The sequence below is a fragment of the Chlamydotis macqueenii genome, chromosome 15, assembly GCF_036417535.1.
Source record: "Chlamydotis macqueenii isolate bChlMac1 chromosome 15, bChlMac1.mat, whole genome shotgun sequence".
Taxonomy (NCBI): Eukaryota; Metazoa; Chordata; class Aves; order Otidiformes; family Otididae; genus Chlamydotis; species Chlamydotis macqueenii.
Window position 1 is genome coordinate 17156581 of NC_141570.1, and position 15919 is coordinate 17172499.

A 15919-nucleotide genomic window follows, 5' to 3' on the forward strand; every position below is an offset into this window, starting at 1 on the left:
TCCATTGAGTTTCAACCTCCCCTACCCTTTACAAACTGCTCACCCACAAAAGGCCACAATCAATCTCATTCTTAAAAAAAGATAAATTAACCAAAGCAAAAACTCGATGTCTTAAAGACCTAATTTAAAGTAACCAGTGCCAGTATTACTAGGATTGTTGCTAAATTAATTATATATATGCAATATCAAAAGACATTATGCATTACAGATCAGTAAGAAATAGTAAAAACATACCACTCGACATAATTCCTGGACATCATGTTGCATGAAGCTGTCTAAAGTTTCCCACCTTTGTAAGGCAAATTAATACAACATTACTATGTTATGAAGAAATCTTACAGCTCAAAAGATATTTTTGTGATTTCTTTGCAGATCAAGAACTTAATACATAGCAAGATGTAAAGACTCAGATTCACTACTGGCTGATTCACAGATCTTTTTAGTCGTACAGCATTTACTTGGCAGGAAGAAGGAGCAGTGAACTTGAACATTTCGGCAGCTGCTCTGTGCCCACCTGCCTTCTCTCCCTGTGGGTCTGGGGCAGGGACTGGGAAGGCAGCTGGAGTTAGCTGAAGAGGCCAGGGCCAGGCTGTTGCTAGCAGAATTCTTCTTACAGTCTACAACCTCCTCTCAGCTCATGTCAAAAAAACTCTTAAAAAAAAAAAAAAAAAAAAAAAAAAGGCCTGGAGCAGTTCAGCGCTGTCAGAATAGTTTCCGCAGCATACTTCTAGCTGCCTCTCTTTTGAGGGCCCTTCAGGTGCAGTCAAGTACCGTTCAGGGATTATTTCAGCACATGAAAGGAAGTAAATGGATTTATAGGAAATCCTGGCTCCTCTGTGCTCACCAACAGTTAATCCTGGATGCACAGGAACTCCAAGGATGTAGGGAGGCAGTTCAGTTTCCTGAACTGTTCATGTGCAAACAAATTCATGTGAAAGGAGTGAGAGCAACCGTCTCTAAATGCCTCACAGTCAATTGCAAAAGGGCATTCTGCACTACTGCCTTAAATAAAAAAGCAGCATAAAGTGGTTTTAGTTTCAGCGTGAAATACTTTCTCCTATAAACTCCTTTAACTTAAACTCAATAATGCTTTTTAAGTTTTAACTCTGAGTTACGCTGTTTTTTACAACTCTTTTTGCAAGAGTCATCACTCCTAACCGTACGGAACAAGCTATCTTTGCTGTAGGCTCTAGGTTAAGCACAAGGTTCAACCCTGGCCCTTGAAGCCACCAGCACAGGAGTGATCAGAAGCAATCCTAACTTTATCTTCCCCTCCCACCCTCTTCTCAGTGACTCACCACCACCATCACATAGCAGCACACTACTCCCCAAAGTGTGCCAGAACAACTGTGTGGGGGTCCACACTTAAACAAGCTGAACGAAGTGACCTGTTGCATAATTAAGAATGGAAAATAACCTCCTGACTCCCTAGGCTTTAAACACTAGTCAGCTTAAAGGACCAAAAAAAACCCCAAAAAACAAACAAACAAAAAACCACAACAGGCATAATATTAGGATAAATATTAGGATAAAAAAAAAATTTAAAAGGGCTCCTTCAGACAATGGCAACCAAGCCAAACTTGGTTAGAAACTCCTCATACCCAGTAGAGAGTAATGCTCCACACAGCACATAGGTATGTCTCACCAGGTCAGAAACCCCGCTCTGTTCTCATGGGGGTGGGAGGAAGACCAAATTTTCAAACATATTCAGAAATTCCTTCCCAAGAATGAAGGCAGGCATGAACACATTTTTAACACCTTGCAAAAATAGAAAATTCAAAATCTGCAACACCCTCAGGAAAGGACTCTTCATGCTACTAAAGATGACACGGTTGGGATCTTAAGATTAAATATTTATGATACCAGCAAGTCTTTCCAGTTAACAGGACATCAGGAGCGCTGATAAACTAAATACACAGTGTGCTAGCAGGAAGAGGGTATGACCAGATAAACATGCAACACATTTCATTTTAAAATTCTCCCAAAAGATGAAAAGGGAAGGTTACAAACACACAAGGTTACAAAGAGTCTTATCAGGACAGAGTACTACTACTATAAGCTTTAGCACAAGGTGCAGGATGGACACTGGGACTGCTATGAGAAAAAGATGATACAAACTTCCCAGTATGTTTTTAAATTTAAAAAAGGCTTGTTAGTATTACTACAAAAGACAAGTCTACAAATACAGGGTGACAAAATATTGGGAAATACAATCTTTTAGAACAGTTTTTTACAAAATCCTACTCCATGCTCATACAACATGCAAAGAGAAGGCTTGTAAAGGTTATGCTGATCTTAATCTTCTGTTCTAAGTTGTGCTCAACTGAAACATCAAGCCACACACACACAAAAAAAAAAATCAACATCCTCAATGCAGCTATATTGTATAATTCTATGTCTAGATACCTAGATTTAAAATTACACCCTGTATTAGCCTCTCACAAGAAGTACCACCACCAGACTGGAAAAAATACCAGGTAGTGAACTGGATACGAGGTAGAAACAAAAATAAAAAGCAAGCCTTTTTGCAGATGTTTTATGGAGGAAAAGAGGGTGCTAGAATGAGGAAAATACAAAGAATTACTTTGTGTGTATGCTCTGACATCTTTACTTCATGTAACAGATACTCCTCTTAAGATTTAAATCATGAAAAAGAATACAGCGTTAAATGCTCCTAAATTGTGCATAGGCAAAAACACGCACATCTTTGATATGTCATAAGACACTGTTACAACAGCCATCAGTGCAGAACTAACAGTACGGAAATGCAAAATACTGCTATTTCTCTAAGTTTAAACATATTGAAATTTAAATAAAAGATATTAACAATACATGAACTGCAATGTTTCAGCAACATCTTTTGTCCTGAATTTTACTTCTGTCAAATAAATCACATAATTTAAGTAACAGGTAGATGACAACCCCAACCCTGCTACTACCAGCTGTGTCTGATTGTGCAGCTCTCCCCCGAAACATCTGACTTTCAGATCAGCTGTCTGTAGCGCTGACTATAAAGAAAAACCTATCCAAGTAAACTAAGAAAAGTTAGCAATTAACATAATGCTATATTAACACTTCTCTGCACCCTTCTAAAAACAGCCTGATTGAAAGAAAACCCTTTTAAATAAAAGCTTTATGAAATCTGTAATAGCCCAATAAATAGTCCAGTTTTCTGAAACTTACCCAAAAGATTTTGTTAACTTTTTAGTTCCAACTGGTTTGTCGCTATGTTGCAGCTCATAAAACACTCTTTGCAATGCTAGAGGAACACTTTTGGATGAATCATCTCCTTCTGTGGGCATCATGTACACAGCCTGAAAAAGCATTTAGTTCAATTAGTATCTAAGGAAAAGTTTATTGCTCATATTGTCTAATGCCTTCTTTCCTCTTCAGTGACTTCCTTCATATAACTCCATTTAATCATCACTCCAAAAGAGTCTGAAAAAAAAATCTCGTACTGTAGTGTAAAAACATTAATTGTCTGGAATGACTCTTCAAAGAGCACAGAAAGATGTGAACAACAGATTCCATTCATGGTTATTTTATCTAAATAGTTCCCTTATTTCACCCTGGAAAAGTAAATGCACTAAAGCATTCAACACCTTCAAACAACTTATCATATCTGTTGTGTTTACACAGTCAGCCCAGTAGGCTTTTGAAAATCACTTCAGTTTTGTACCGTAGCTTGGCTATCTGTCAATACTGTCACATAGAGTAGGGAGAAAACAAAACAAAACAAAACAACCAAACTCAAAAACCCCCCAAATTAACCACATGAAATCATAAAGGGCAACAAGTGAATGAAAATAGAAATGGTCCACGTGGAGGAGAAGGATGTCAGAGGAAGCTCTGAGGTTCTCCAATACATTCATTTCTACTTAACGTCATCGCTGTCCAGCAAATAAACAGCCTAACAATGCAATTCACTGATCATACCGATCTGGGGAGGACCGAGAACAAAGAAATTATACAACTAGACCAAACAGTCATTAGGAGAGTTCAATAGGCACTGTAATGAGATTTACTTTTTAAAAAGCATATACCAATACATCTAGGGAAAAGTAACAGCAAAGAAAAGGTATTTGCAGGGACATGCTCATTTAGAAGGCATGAACATAAAAAGAAAACACAGACAACTCTGGAAGGAGATTAGGTAACAAGACATTAAAAAAATTAAGACTTTGATATTAAGTACCATATGAGAAAATAACCTTCAAGAAACAGAAGAACTGCCACCTGAATTTTCGCCTATGAAAAAACAGGGAATGATACATTTCTGCGAGTGAAGTGCTGAACCAGATCTCAGTCATTTTCACTCGGTTTCTGCATCAGCCTAGCATTCAGAGGTGTCCAGCACCTCTAACTTACCCTGTACTTCAGTTCCCTACACACAGAGCACGGTTAGTAATTCCAGTACGTAGCTGAACTGCTGGGGAAACACACTGATTGTTATATGAAAGCCCAGTACAGAGATGATGGGAACCAGAAGAGACTGACATCAGATAAAGACAAAAAGGACAAAAATGAAAGGAAGAAAGGAAAAAAAAGGCAATAAAGTTGTTAAGAAGTTGGCAGGTCAGCTTCCTATTCCAATTCTGAATATCCACAAAATTTTTCAAAAGTACAGCAACATGCTCAGAAGAATAATATAAAAAGAAGAATAGCTACAGTAATAAGATGAAATAAAAGAAACTGTTTTACTGAAATATCGAACAGTTTCATAAAGAAAGCAAATCCCTTATTTTCAGACAGAAAAACACTGGTTAGTTATATAACTGTAAAGCACTATGATAGTTCACATAAACATATTTTTAATTCAATTTCCAAAAGTTAACAGTAAGCAGAAATTATCTAAAGCAGAAACATGGCTAAACACTAGTAACATCCAAATTCTGTGTTTCAACTTAGTTGCGAGCTACATCGTTAACAGTGGTGCCTAGTACTATAAAAGGGAAAACACGAAGAGAAGGTAGCTGAAGTTTATAATCAACTTTTTGTTGAAGTCAACAAAACTCTTCCTTTGTTAGGGTGATTTTAAGAACAATAGCTCAGACCCACCTTAATGGCAACAAAAAAAAAGTCTTCCTTTGCTCTGCTTTAATGTCAAAATTTGCTTAAATTGCTTTTAAAAATTTCATAAATTGAAGAAAACAGCATCTTCAGTTTTATCATCAGTAAAAAGCTTTAACTGTTGAAACTCAATAATCCTTCATACCATTATTTTGGCCAATCCGTAAGGCTAACTACCTGGCTAGCCTGCAAAAATTAAGACAACAAAGTATTTTCTCACGTAGTTGCACCAGCAGCTTTTCTAATGAGCTAAGCACTGCTTTAAGGGCCATGGGCTTATAGTGATTTAGTCTGGAAGAGAACTGTGTAGGTTCTGAACTCTGGTCCTGCTCACAGAGGTGCCATGTTCAAAGCTGGGTCCCGTTCAGTTCTGAGGACCTTCAGGAAGGGAGATCCCACAACCTCTCTGCACATCCTACTGTAAAGCTGGACCAGCCCGATGATGAAAATTTCATTCCTAAGATCAGAAAGCACAACTTCAAAGCCATTCTAATAAGCTAATAAAGAAAATTATTTTCAATTGCTTCTCTATGTTTATTATCCAAATGCAGAGTTACAGTTAACCACGCTGATCTGGGTAAAGCCCAATTCAAATCTGAATAGCTAAAATTACACCTTTGATTTCACAAGCAAAAGGGGTTTTTTTTCCCCTTTAAAATATGAACATCAAAACAAGTCAGCATCTTGCAGAGTTAACTTAACCTCTCCCTGTCCCTGGTTTATGAACCCTTTTATGCGCTGGTCTTCACTGGCTAAAGGTAGAAGCAGGAAATAGTTGAATGACCAAGTCTCAAATCTTCCAAATCTCTACAGTCAGCCCCTATTCAGTTTTTTAAATCTTATAAATGCTTTTAAAAAAAACAAATATAGACTAAGTGACTTGCTATGTTTAAACAAATAAGATAGGAAAATCAAGTAATGAAAAAAGTCAACTATAGCCAGTGCTGATATATTTCCATAAAATAAATATTAAAATGTTAACTATTCTTCGTAACAAACCAAGATGATACTACAGCAGGCTAAAAGTCAACCTAGTGGTTGACTCTTCCATCAAAAAGGTAAATTGGAGTTCAGAATACCTTGATAATTAATCTAAGTCAGATCATTTGCATTTAGTTCCTATTTGGTTTCCTTATATACCATCTGGACAATTAATTCCTTACCGTTATCTCTCAGGTAATATTAAAATAATAATTTACAATTTATTTATCACCACTACATTGGTGCCATTGAATAAAACCACCAGTTTTATTTCTTCTGAAATTCTAAATGTGTTATTACAAACTAAACATTTACAACATGGCCTTTTTTTGATTCTCACATTCTGTTTGTGTAGTGGTTTTTACATTCTGTAGTATCAAAGCTCATTTCTCATAGCTTAAGTGTTTCTCCAAGCTAAAACAAATTACTTTTCAAACACGATCCTCTACAAACCTCTATTTATAGGCCTTACCCTCCCAAACTCTGAAAGCTTGACCTCAAGATCAAGAAGTGAGGCATTTTGATCCATTTGAAAAAAGGAGAATCTCTAATTTAACACCTGAGAAGTTCCCTCAGGAAATGAACACAAAAGAGTGGCAGGGACATGTACAGGCAATGGCTATAAGCAACAGACACAAAGATATGAGAAAAATTTTAGATATTTACGTGGTAAAAGAATGCTACAGATAACCCTGAACACACTGCTTAAAGTCAAGACAATTACTTGAAGAAGGGAATAAAATATTGTGTATGAAATTTCAAGGTAAGCTAGAATATATTGGCCAACTTGAAGAGAGTCAGATCAGGGAGAAATCTACTGGACTACAATTTACTATTTCAGTATAGTTATATAGATGTTCTGCAATGTTCTCATGAATTGTAGGAATTTTTCAAGGGAAGTGGTAAGGACTTTGAAAATGGACTGGGTGCAACCACAAGTACTGACTGGCTGGAGGCGCTAATGACAGACATGGGAAGACTCATGGAAGATGGTGCAAGAGCAAACCTGGACCCATTTGGGAAGTTACCACTGTCCTTTGCACAGGAGCACTGTATTTAAGCATTCATTTTCCAGTCACAAACAGACAAGTAAAGATATGCTCTGAAGAGAAAGTTCCTCTGCTTTATTCCACTGAAGCCACTTGGTTGCTGAGAAAGGGAGATGTCATTTCAAATACCCAAGAACCTCCCATCTGTTGTCTGGAAACAGAGCGAAGAAGAAACTCTCCATCAGTTCCCACCCACGCTTCACCGGGGTCTGACTTTCCACTGGTACGTGCTTGCCTTCATTACTGTTCATTGCTCTCCCAGCTCTGCTCCTGACAGCAACTTCCCTGTTAACAAGGCTCTAAATAACAGCAATAGAAGTAATTATTTCTTCTAAGTAAGGAGGATTAACAGAAATAATGGAACTGATGGTAAGCAAACTTGGTTTGAAGAGGAACAAGTTTGCTCAAAGTGAAAACAAAAACATTGTCTGAAAAAATGAATTTCTACAAGACAACTACTGATTCTTCCTGATCTGTAATAGTAGCAAATGAGTATTAAAACTGTATAAAACTACTGCTGTAGTCTGCTCTGTTTGCAGGGACTCTGAAAACCTGAAGAATGAGACAGATTTGGGCATTTCAGCTGATGTCCAGTAACATTTCTGTAAAGGAAGCTGCAGTTACCAGCTAGTAAATCAAGCTTTCTCATATTGCCACTATCCAGATATTAATGCTATCTAAAAGCTGGTCTTTCTTTGTGGGCTGGGGAAGAAGTGCAGGGGAATGCCTGAGAAGATCAGTTCAGCTGAAACAAATCTGTATCACAAAAAGAATTTCTTCTTCACAGAACAAGATTACTTCATGGTACATATTGATTTACTGACTGCAAGACTGTCTTGAAAGGAACTACTCAATTGGATTAGATGTAGCTATTATAAAAACACATTTTTCTTTCAAGAGCAGAGTGAAGTTGTCTAAAAACATAAAATGCACAACATTATGAGTGCTGAGCAAAAAGAACAGGCATTATGATGAATGATAAACTGAATGAGCAAATTATACCTCTTGCAAAAAAAGAAACAGGTGCATCATGTAAAACAAATCAAGTATTTATTTCTTGTACATGGCACTTGTAAGATCTCAGTTACAGTCTACTGCAGTTCAATGTGCTATTTTTCGCAACGCTTCCGAGTAAGCAGCACATTGCAAAAGAGAAAGAAGAAATCCCAACTGGGACGCTTACAGGCCACAGTGATATAAATAACGGTAACATGGTGGAAAACCTAAGACAGTGGAAAGTAGGTACATTAAAAAGGGAAACTGTAGAGAAAAGAAAGCTTAATGGAAATGTAACAACTAGTATATGCAAGAGAAAGCATAACTCAGAACAGTTCATTTTCACTGACAGAGATACAATAAGCGCAGGAATGAGCAAAAAGGATGAGTTAAGATCAACAGGACATTCCAATCAACTAACGGGTGCCGAGCTACATTTTGTCCCAAGTATATCCCCTCTTCCAGATAGACATCTCCAGGTATCAGGTCATCATTTATATTTTTCTCCCATAAATGCTACTGCACTATTTTAAAATGATACATTATCTTGTGTACTTCATCCTGGGTTTGAATGAGATATTTATTAAGCTGATATTTAAAGTAGTTCTTCCTTCCAGCAAAGAAATAACGTTTATAGTAAACAAAAAACATGAATGAAGCAAATATAAAATTGTTTAAACTACTGAAACTATAATGCTTTCCATCACTACAAAGATGCTAACCATAATGACAGAAAATTCAGCTGCATAATATAAATCAGAATACGGAACAAATTAACTATAAAGGGCATAAATGTTTATCTTTTTACATTGTTTATGGGCTGAAAAATCATAGTTGACTTCTCTATTTTAACTAGTTCAAGAAAGGCAAATTACTTCCGTCTCTCATCTGCAAGATGCAGAGTCATCCCTCATCCCCTGCGCCCCTCACTCCCCAACAACTCATAGCAACACAACACATAACAGAGTCTAACAAACACGCCTTAAGCACAGGTCTTCACCAGGTAGTCTGTCTGCTTTCACAAAAACCAAAAGCTTCTGTTCAACAAACTATAAAGGGAAGCTTCCCGCACTCAGCCTCAAGTTAAGATGTGTGTCACCATCTAAGTCACAACTCTGAAAGGACGAAGGAGGCAAAAGGAACATACGTCTGTTTTGAAGCATTTATAAATATACCATATTGGATAGTTCAATTAGCAATCTCATTTTCTTTCACATATTAATTACCTTTCGTAGCTGATTTGTGAAAAACAAAGTCTGTAACAAACTGTTCATGTAACAAGTTGCTCCCTGGTTCTTTAAGCCAACGTATCCTGTGTGCTTCTTTGAATCCCACCTAGAAAACAGTTAGTGGTTAAAAAAGACAGTTCAGTATTAACTGTAATAAAGAGTATTTGTTCTAAGGTAGCACTGCTGGTAGGTATCAGCTCTTCATTGTTACTTAAGGTCCAAATAAACTACACTTCTCTACTGCCTGCCAGTAACTACAGTCTTTGTATTTAAATGCTTTGTGATTTTGTTAGGTTTTTTTCTTAAAGATGTTCTACGTGGCAGAAAAATTATATATGATGAAAATGTACGACTCAGATGAAGCAGTTTTACAACAACAGAAAACCCAGACAAGTTAGCAGTCACCCGACTGAAATCCTTATCAGCTGTAAGATCAGAAATGTTCAGGCTACGTTTGCAGAGGTGTTAAATCACAAATCAATTAATGCAGAAGTTTAAGTTCCACAACATTATGCTGACTAATGCCAACGGAAATTTAACCTATCCAAAAATCTCTGTGTGACTAACGAAAAACATTGCCATGTGAGGATGCATCAATTTAAGTGACAAAGTCAGAATGTCTAATGAGAGCTACAAACGTTAACAACACAAAATACTTCAACGATCTCAAGCAATATACAAGTATTAGAATTAAGAATTTTATTTTTAAACAAAGATACTTACGCCACACCATGTGGAGCATCTGCTTGAACATACACTTCAAAAGTAACTTTGTCCTCTTCTATAAAGCCTTTTTCAGGATCAGTAACTTCCTGTAAAACAGGAATGACATACAAACATGAAAACTGTAGTGAAGCATCCAGTTAGACATTAGTTACTGATTTCCAAGCCTGAGCTATCAGTAATAATAAACTGAAGAAGAAAAATTGAAGGAGATCAACAAAGCTGTTTTTCAGCTTAACATACTTTAATCCCTTTTTTAATGTTTCAATACAGGAAACGTGTTCCTGGCTTTTAAGATTGTGCAGTAATATTGCAATTTTCTGTGGAAGGTAAGAGTCTAATCAAAGGCTCTGCTTCTTCTGGACGATATCCCAGATAGATGAAAAATTAAGGGCCCTGAAAATGCTTAAAAACATGTCTCAATTCAAGATAAGCCTTTGTAGTACCATTACGGCATTAAGTATCTGTATACATGTAAAAAGAACACACTGGAAAATCTATATTGCTTCAGAATGACATTGACTATTAGACAATAAAAACAAAAAACAAGCATTCAGATATGCAGCAAATAATAATGAGGCAACATTTAAACTAGAACATAGGGAAACACAATCTACAATAATTAAGTACAGGAATGTATAAGAAATTGAAAAAGAATCTACAGCAATGACAGAAAAAAATAACCACTTGTTGGGGGGGAATCTTTCCTAGAGGTATGTCAGTATTCCGTGCTGCAAGTTCACAACTGCTCCTATCTAGTAACAGATTAATACACGTCCAATTACTTACACTCCAGGCCATGAAGTTGGAAAAGCCCCAGTCATTTTCCTTATGAAAGAACAAGTGACTAATACGACGACTGAATGATTTTTCATCATCCTTGTAGTTTATTATCTTGAGAACTGCTTGTGCATGACAAGACCACGACCTATAAATACAAAAGAAACATTTGAAACTCATTCAAAACCAAGCTCTTTACAGACATCAAAATAATTTTTTTGTTAGGGATTTTTGGTACATTACTTTCATGTAATGAAAGTGATTTTTTCATGATTTTTTTTTCTTATTAGATGTTAAGATTTTGTTAATTGTTATTGAGGGCACGAATCCCCGGCTGGGGCCTTCTGAAGACACATTATGATTGTGAAGCTGGAATGGAGATTTTCTTAGGACAACAGTGTTGTTAAGAAAGCACTGTCAGGCAATTGCAGGTAACAGTGGTTTAAGAAGCTAACTGCTCTCTGAGTTGAGCTATTTCTAATTTACTTTGACACAGACGGATAGGCCAACGCCAAGTAGTCTCGGTGACTACAGAGTGTGATAACTCATCCTTTGGCTAAGGAAAGGAGGAGGCAGTTCTATCCTCCCTCCCACAAGATAAACCTCCCAACACTCTAATTTTCTCAGTAGCACTTCTTTATGACCACTCCTGTTCAAATTAATCCTACTTGAGCAAGACAATCAGACTGAGTATCAGTTCAGACAAGGTTTTGTCACTGCCTCATGCAGCGGCATTACTTCTTGCCTTGCGATCTTGAAGATCGCATTATCCTTTTTCTGTGACCACTTGCATGTGAACCACTTCTCCTGTGACCAGTTAATATGCTTACACTTACCTTTACCTTCTGCAATGAGCACTCACCTTTTAGATTACAAAAATGATGGAAAACAGCAACTTGCTATTCAGAGTGAACTACAGGTTGTGTGAGATTTGATGCAAGAATGGAGGTACCCTACTGGAAAGAATAGCTCTAGCTGGATAAGCTGCATTAATGCCCCAGAAGTATTTATCTTCTTACATTTCTATATTATTTACAAAAGTGGTCAATGATAGCCAATTTTGATTTGGAGGCAGGACTCCAAGAACACGTATGTGTTCATATCACGCTTAACGAGCAATGAACTCCATTTAAGGAGACGACTACCTCATACGCTGCTCTGTCTCAGCTGCTAGCAGTTACCTGCTCACGTGCTATATAGGGCAGGATTTATAGCTCAGCAGGGTTAGAAAAGTGCCAGTACCACTTCCATTTGAAATAAACCCAGGCACTTTTCCCATGTCAAGAAAACTGTCAAAAGTTTCCCCCCAGCAATCAAAAAGAGACATATCTAAATTCTACCACAAACTTGTAGGTACACAAGTTACTTTTAGCTCCTCCTAAAGAGAGGATTACTCTCACGATATGTGATTTAGAAAGGTGAGGGGAAAAGGAGGGGTCAAATCCTTGCAAGAATTCTTTTCTCTCGCAGACAGCTAGGTAAAATAATTTTTTTAGATGTTCTTATTTCTTGCAATACAGATTAACTAGTGTCAAATGCAGAATTGTACAATAATTAAAAGGGTCTTACGTAGAATCAGATTCAGCATTGCACTGAAGGAAAAATCCTACGCTTTTTTGGTGTGGTCTGTCTGGGTAGAGGCGTGGCATAACCATGATCTTCCACGGCAAGTTCCGTACAAAGCAAGGAGGACTGAGAACTGACTCGCTCAATCTGTTGAAGCGTTCGACTGTAAACTGAAATGTTGCTTCTGATCGCCAACTTGTATCTGTAACACACACACACAAAGTTATATGAAAAATCTGATGTTCTTCACTCCAAAACATTTTCAAAAATGATGCAGCAGAAGCATGTTTTATGTTTTATTTGAAGCAACCAAAAAAGGCTCCCACACCTTAAGAGGCACTAAACTCCCTAGCAACTGAAGTTTCAATTTTTTAATTGTCAAAAACACTGCAACATCATTTAGGAAAACAGAGCACTGAAAGACACATTCCACTTGTACACCATTTTCTTAAATAATTCTTTAGTACTAGAATTTGCTACCACTGAAGTTCCTTCACAAGCAGCAGGTACAGCAAGACAAAGACATCAAATGTTTTACAACATAAATCACAGCCCACTCTAACTCTTCTTGAGTGACACCCAAAACCAAAAGCACTGAGGCACAATGACACCAAGCCAGAAATCCAATAATGAAATTCTGTCAGGGTGCACAGTATACTACAAATGTATTATTTCTGTATACGCAAAGCAGTCGTTCACTCAGAAAGCTCTGCATGGCTCCAGAGACAGTGCTGAATGATTAAAAAAAAAAAACAAAAACCAACACAAACAAACAACAAAAAAAAAAAAAACCCCACCAAAAAACAACACAAACATGAGCCCTGGTTGCTACCTTACTTAAAAAAAATTAAACTCTCTTGATTACAACATCCAACATTGTCAAGATTACACACGTCAATACACTTCAATACAGAAATTAACAAGTTTTGTCCACAACTGCTGGGGAGCTTTGACAGATTCACTCTTCTCCCTTGCAAAACAGTTTTATTTTCAAGCAATTGTCCTACTTCCGATCTTGATCTTGACAACGCAGTTGATCTTATTTGTGTATGGACTGACAGCCCTAAGCATTCCCAATTATCTCTTGAAAGTAACAGTACTGCAGTAGAAACCAGCTTCCTCTCTCCTCTGCACCCGCAATGATCTCCGCATTACCCTGCGCTGTCAGCCTCCTCAGTAACAGAGGAGGATTCAAAGGATTCAAAGGATTATTTTCTCCACTTTTTCCCTATATGTGAGTGTAGCTAACCAGTCGTCTATCACCTACTTAAAAACTGTTCCCTACCCATTTTACATACTCACTGCCTGTCGACAGAGTACACAGCTGGTCTTCTACAACTGAGAGCCAGACAGGCTGCAGCCAAAGGAGCTGTACGCTCTCCAATTTGATTTGCAGGCAGAATCAAAACAACTCGTAACACAGTTAACAATACAGAAATCAGTCTTGCATCATGTGTATCTCACACCAGCTCAAGAACACCTCCCTGTTCACGGTAACGATTAGAACTTCTGGGCTTAGGCTAAGCTTCCGAAAAATGAGTCGACCAAGTTTGCTTTCTGCCTCCTTCGACGCGCTTTCCGAGCACTTCAATACAAGGATGCAGCAGTGCTGCTATGTTGTCAGCTAAAAAAAGGCAGCCCACGCAGCATCTGCAGATGCTTCAAAGAAAGTTTGTCTGTTATTTCTTGATTTCTTTTCAGGAAAGCCTGTGCATGAGAGCTCACTAGGGAAGGGTACTCTTCTCAGTAAAATATTTGAGCAATCCAGAAAAATGCAGCCTCATAACAAAGGTCAAGCCTAAACCAGAAGTTTGTTTAAAAACACAAACCACAACCTCCCAAAATAACAGCCTTCCTTTCCTTCTAGAAAGCCCATATTTTTAGCAAGTGTAATCGATTAGAACATGAATTATAGTAAAAAAAAAAACCCAAAGTTTAAATAGTGTGATGAATATTTTGAGCACATAAATAAACAAAACCTTTTTTCACCATCCAAAACATGTCCACCATTTTCAAATAAAAGACTGTAACTGGCAGCAGGGAAATCTAGTAGTTCCAGGCAAGTAATACTATAAATCCCTGAACTACAAACATGACAGATGATCCTGGACACAAGGTAAAAAGAACAGATCCAGTTGATAATGCTTGGTGAAATTATATGCAAGGGGTATTTGCTACATGGAAAAGATTTTTTTCACTGATGAGAATTATGTCACATTTAGCACGTTGATACAACAAAGACCTTTCAAATCAGACATCCAGACACAGAACATGCTCCATTTTAAGACTGAAGTACATATTTAAGTGTTTATTTCTTTGAGAAAAGCAGATTTCTTTATTCTCTTACAAAATGTTGCTACCTTTAAAATACATGGAGGTTATTAAAATATGCTGAACATGAATTATTAATGGAGAAACTGGCTAAATATTCTATTAATATTTAAATAATGATCCAAATACAGCATGCAATACTAACATATGGCTAAGACTGATGCTTCTGAAGCCCCCTAGCCTCTGCAATTCTTCACAGAAATGAGACTTCAATAGGTAATTGCAAAGCTTTGAGTTTATGTTTAGCTAAGGACCTTCTGCTTGAACTTTAACTTCTAAGGGAATTTATTCTATCTGCTTTTTCAAATGCTGATGCGCTTGCAAACAAAATTTGATCAGAATCTTGGTTGGGTCTTTTTTGTTTGTTTTTTTTTAATTTGCAGAAGCTGCTAATTCCAGCTTACAAGGCTCCTTCATTGAGTCATCCTTTGTACAAGGCATAGCACATTCCTTCGCCTGTTTTTTTTAATTGCTAAGACATAATACATAGCAACAACAGGTCCTAGTCAAACCGCATTGGAGAACACAGCCTTATCTGAAAGTCCTGTTGGTGGTCCACTGCTGTCCCCACTATGTGTTCTTCACCATGCCTGTGGTTAGTTGCCTAGCAAAGGAGATGAGAGCTGCACTTTTTTTCCAGTCTTATCAGTCATTTCTTTTTGTGCTAAGTAGGAAGAACAAAGCCACCTCAAAAGTTTTTTTCAACTCAGAAATTCACCAGAAAGCTGGTTTCTATGATCCAGCTGGAAGCATCAACCTTTTATTCTACTCTTTACCTCCTTCGCAGGAACCAATAAACTCATTAAGATTTTCACTGAAGAGGTATCTAAATCCTCTTCACGCATTCTTTATCAGCCCAGATTGGTTCCACTTGCTATGAATAACAGCAACAAAAACCAGAGCATGTTTATCAAAGAGGTCAATGTCTTACTCCATTTTTTCATATCTTGTAAATCTTCAAGCTGCCCATTATACACATACATCATGCTGCAAAGCAGGATAGCAAGAGAACAAACAGCAAGAGAGCAACTGCACTCGTGTAAATAACACAACAGCAAGCAACTAATCTGATTTACAAGACTTGGAAAAAGAAGCATCATCCACTTACGTGATGCAAGTCTTCAGGAATGTTTTTGCAATTATAACGTTTTGCAATAACACTATTTCCTATCTGTGTCAATGCAGAACTGTCAC

General features: G+C 37.3%; 1 protein-coding gene across 2 annotated transcripts in view; it reads right to left on the reverse strand.

The window, feature by feature from the left end:
• USP7 (ubiquitin specific peptidase 7) overlaps positions 1-15919 on the reverse strand; it is a 77156-nt gene that overhangs the window by 29041 nt on the left and 32196 nt on the right. For both annotated transcript variants that reach the window (XM_086760299.1, XM_086760300.1), the window contains exons 3-8: positions 12398-12596; positions 10838-10976; positions 10049-10137; positions 9323-9431; positions 3184-3314; positions 235-289 (exon numbers count right to left, since the gene is read on the reverse strand). In XM_086760299.1, the coding sequence (XP_086616425.1) occupies positions 235-289; positions 3184-3314; positions 9323-9431; positions 10049-10137; positions 10838-10976; positions 12398-12596 (722 nt within the window). The remainder of the gene's footprint in view (positions 1-234; positions 290-3183; positions 3315-9322; positions 9432-10048; positions 10138-10837; positions 10977-12397; positions 12597-15919) is intronic.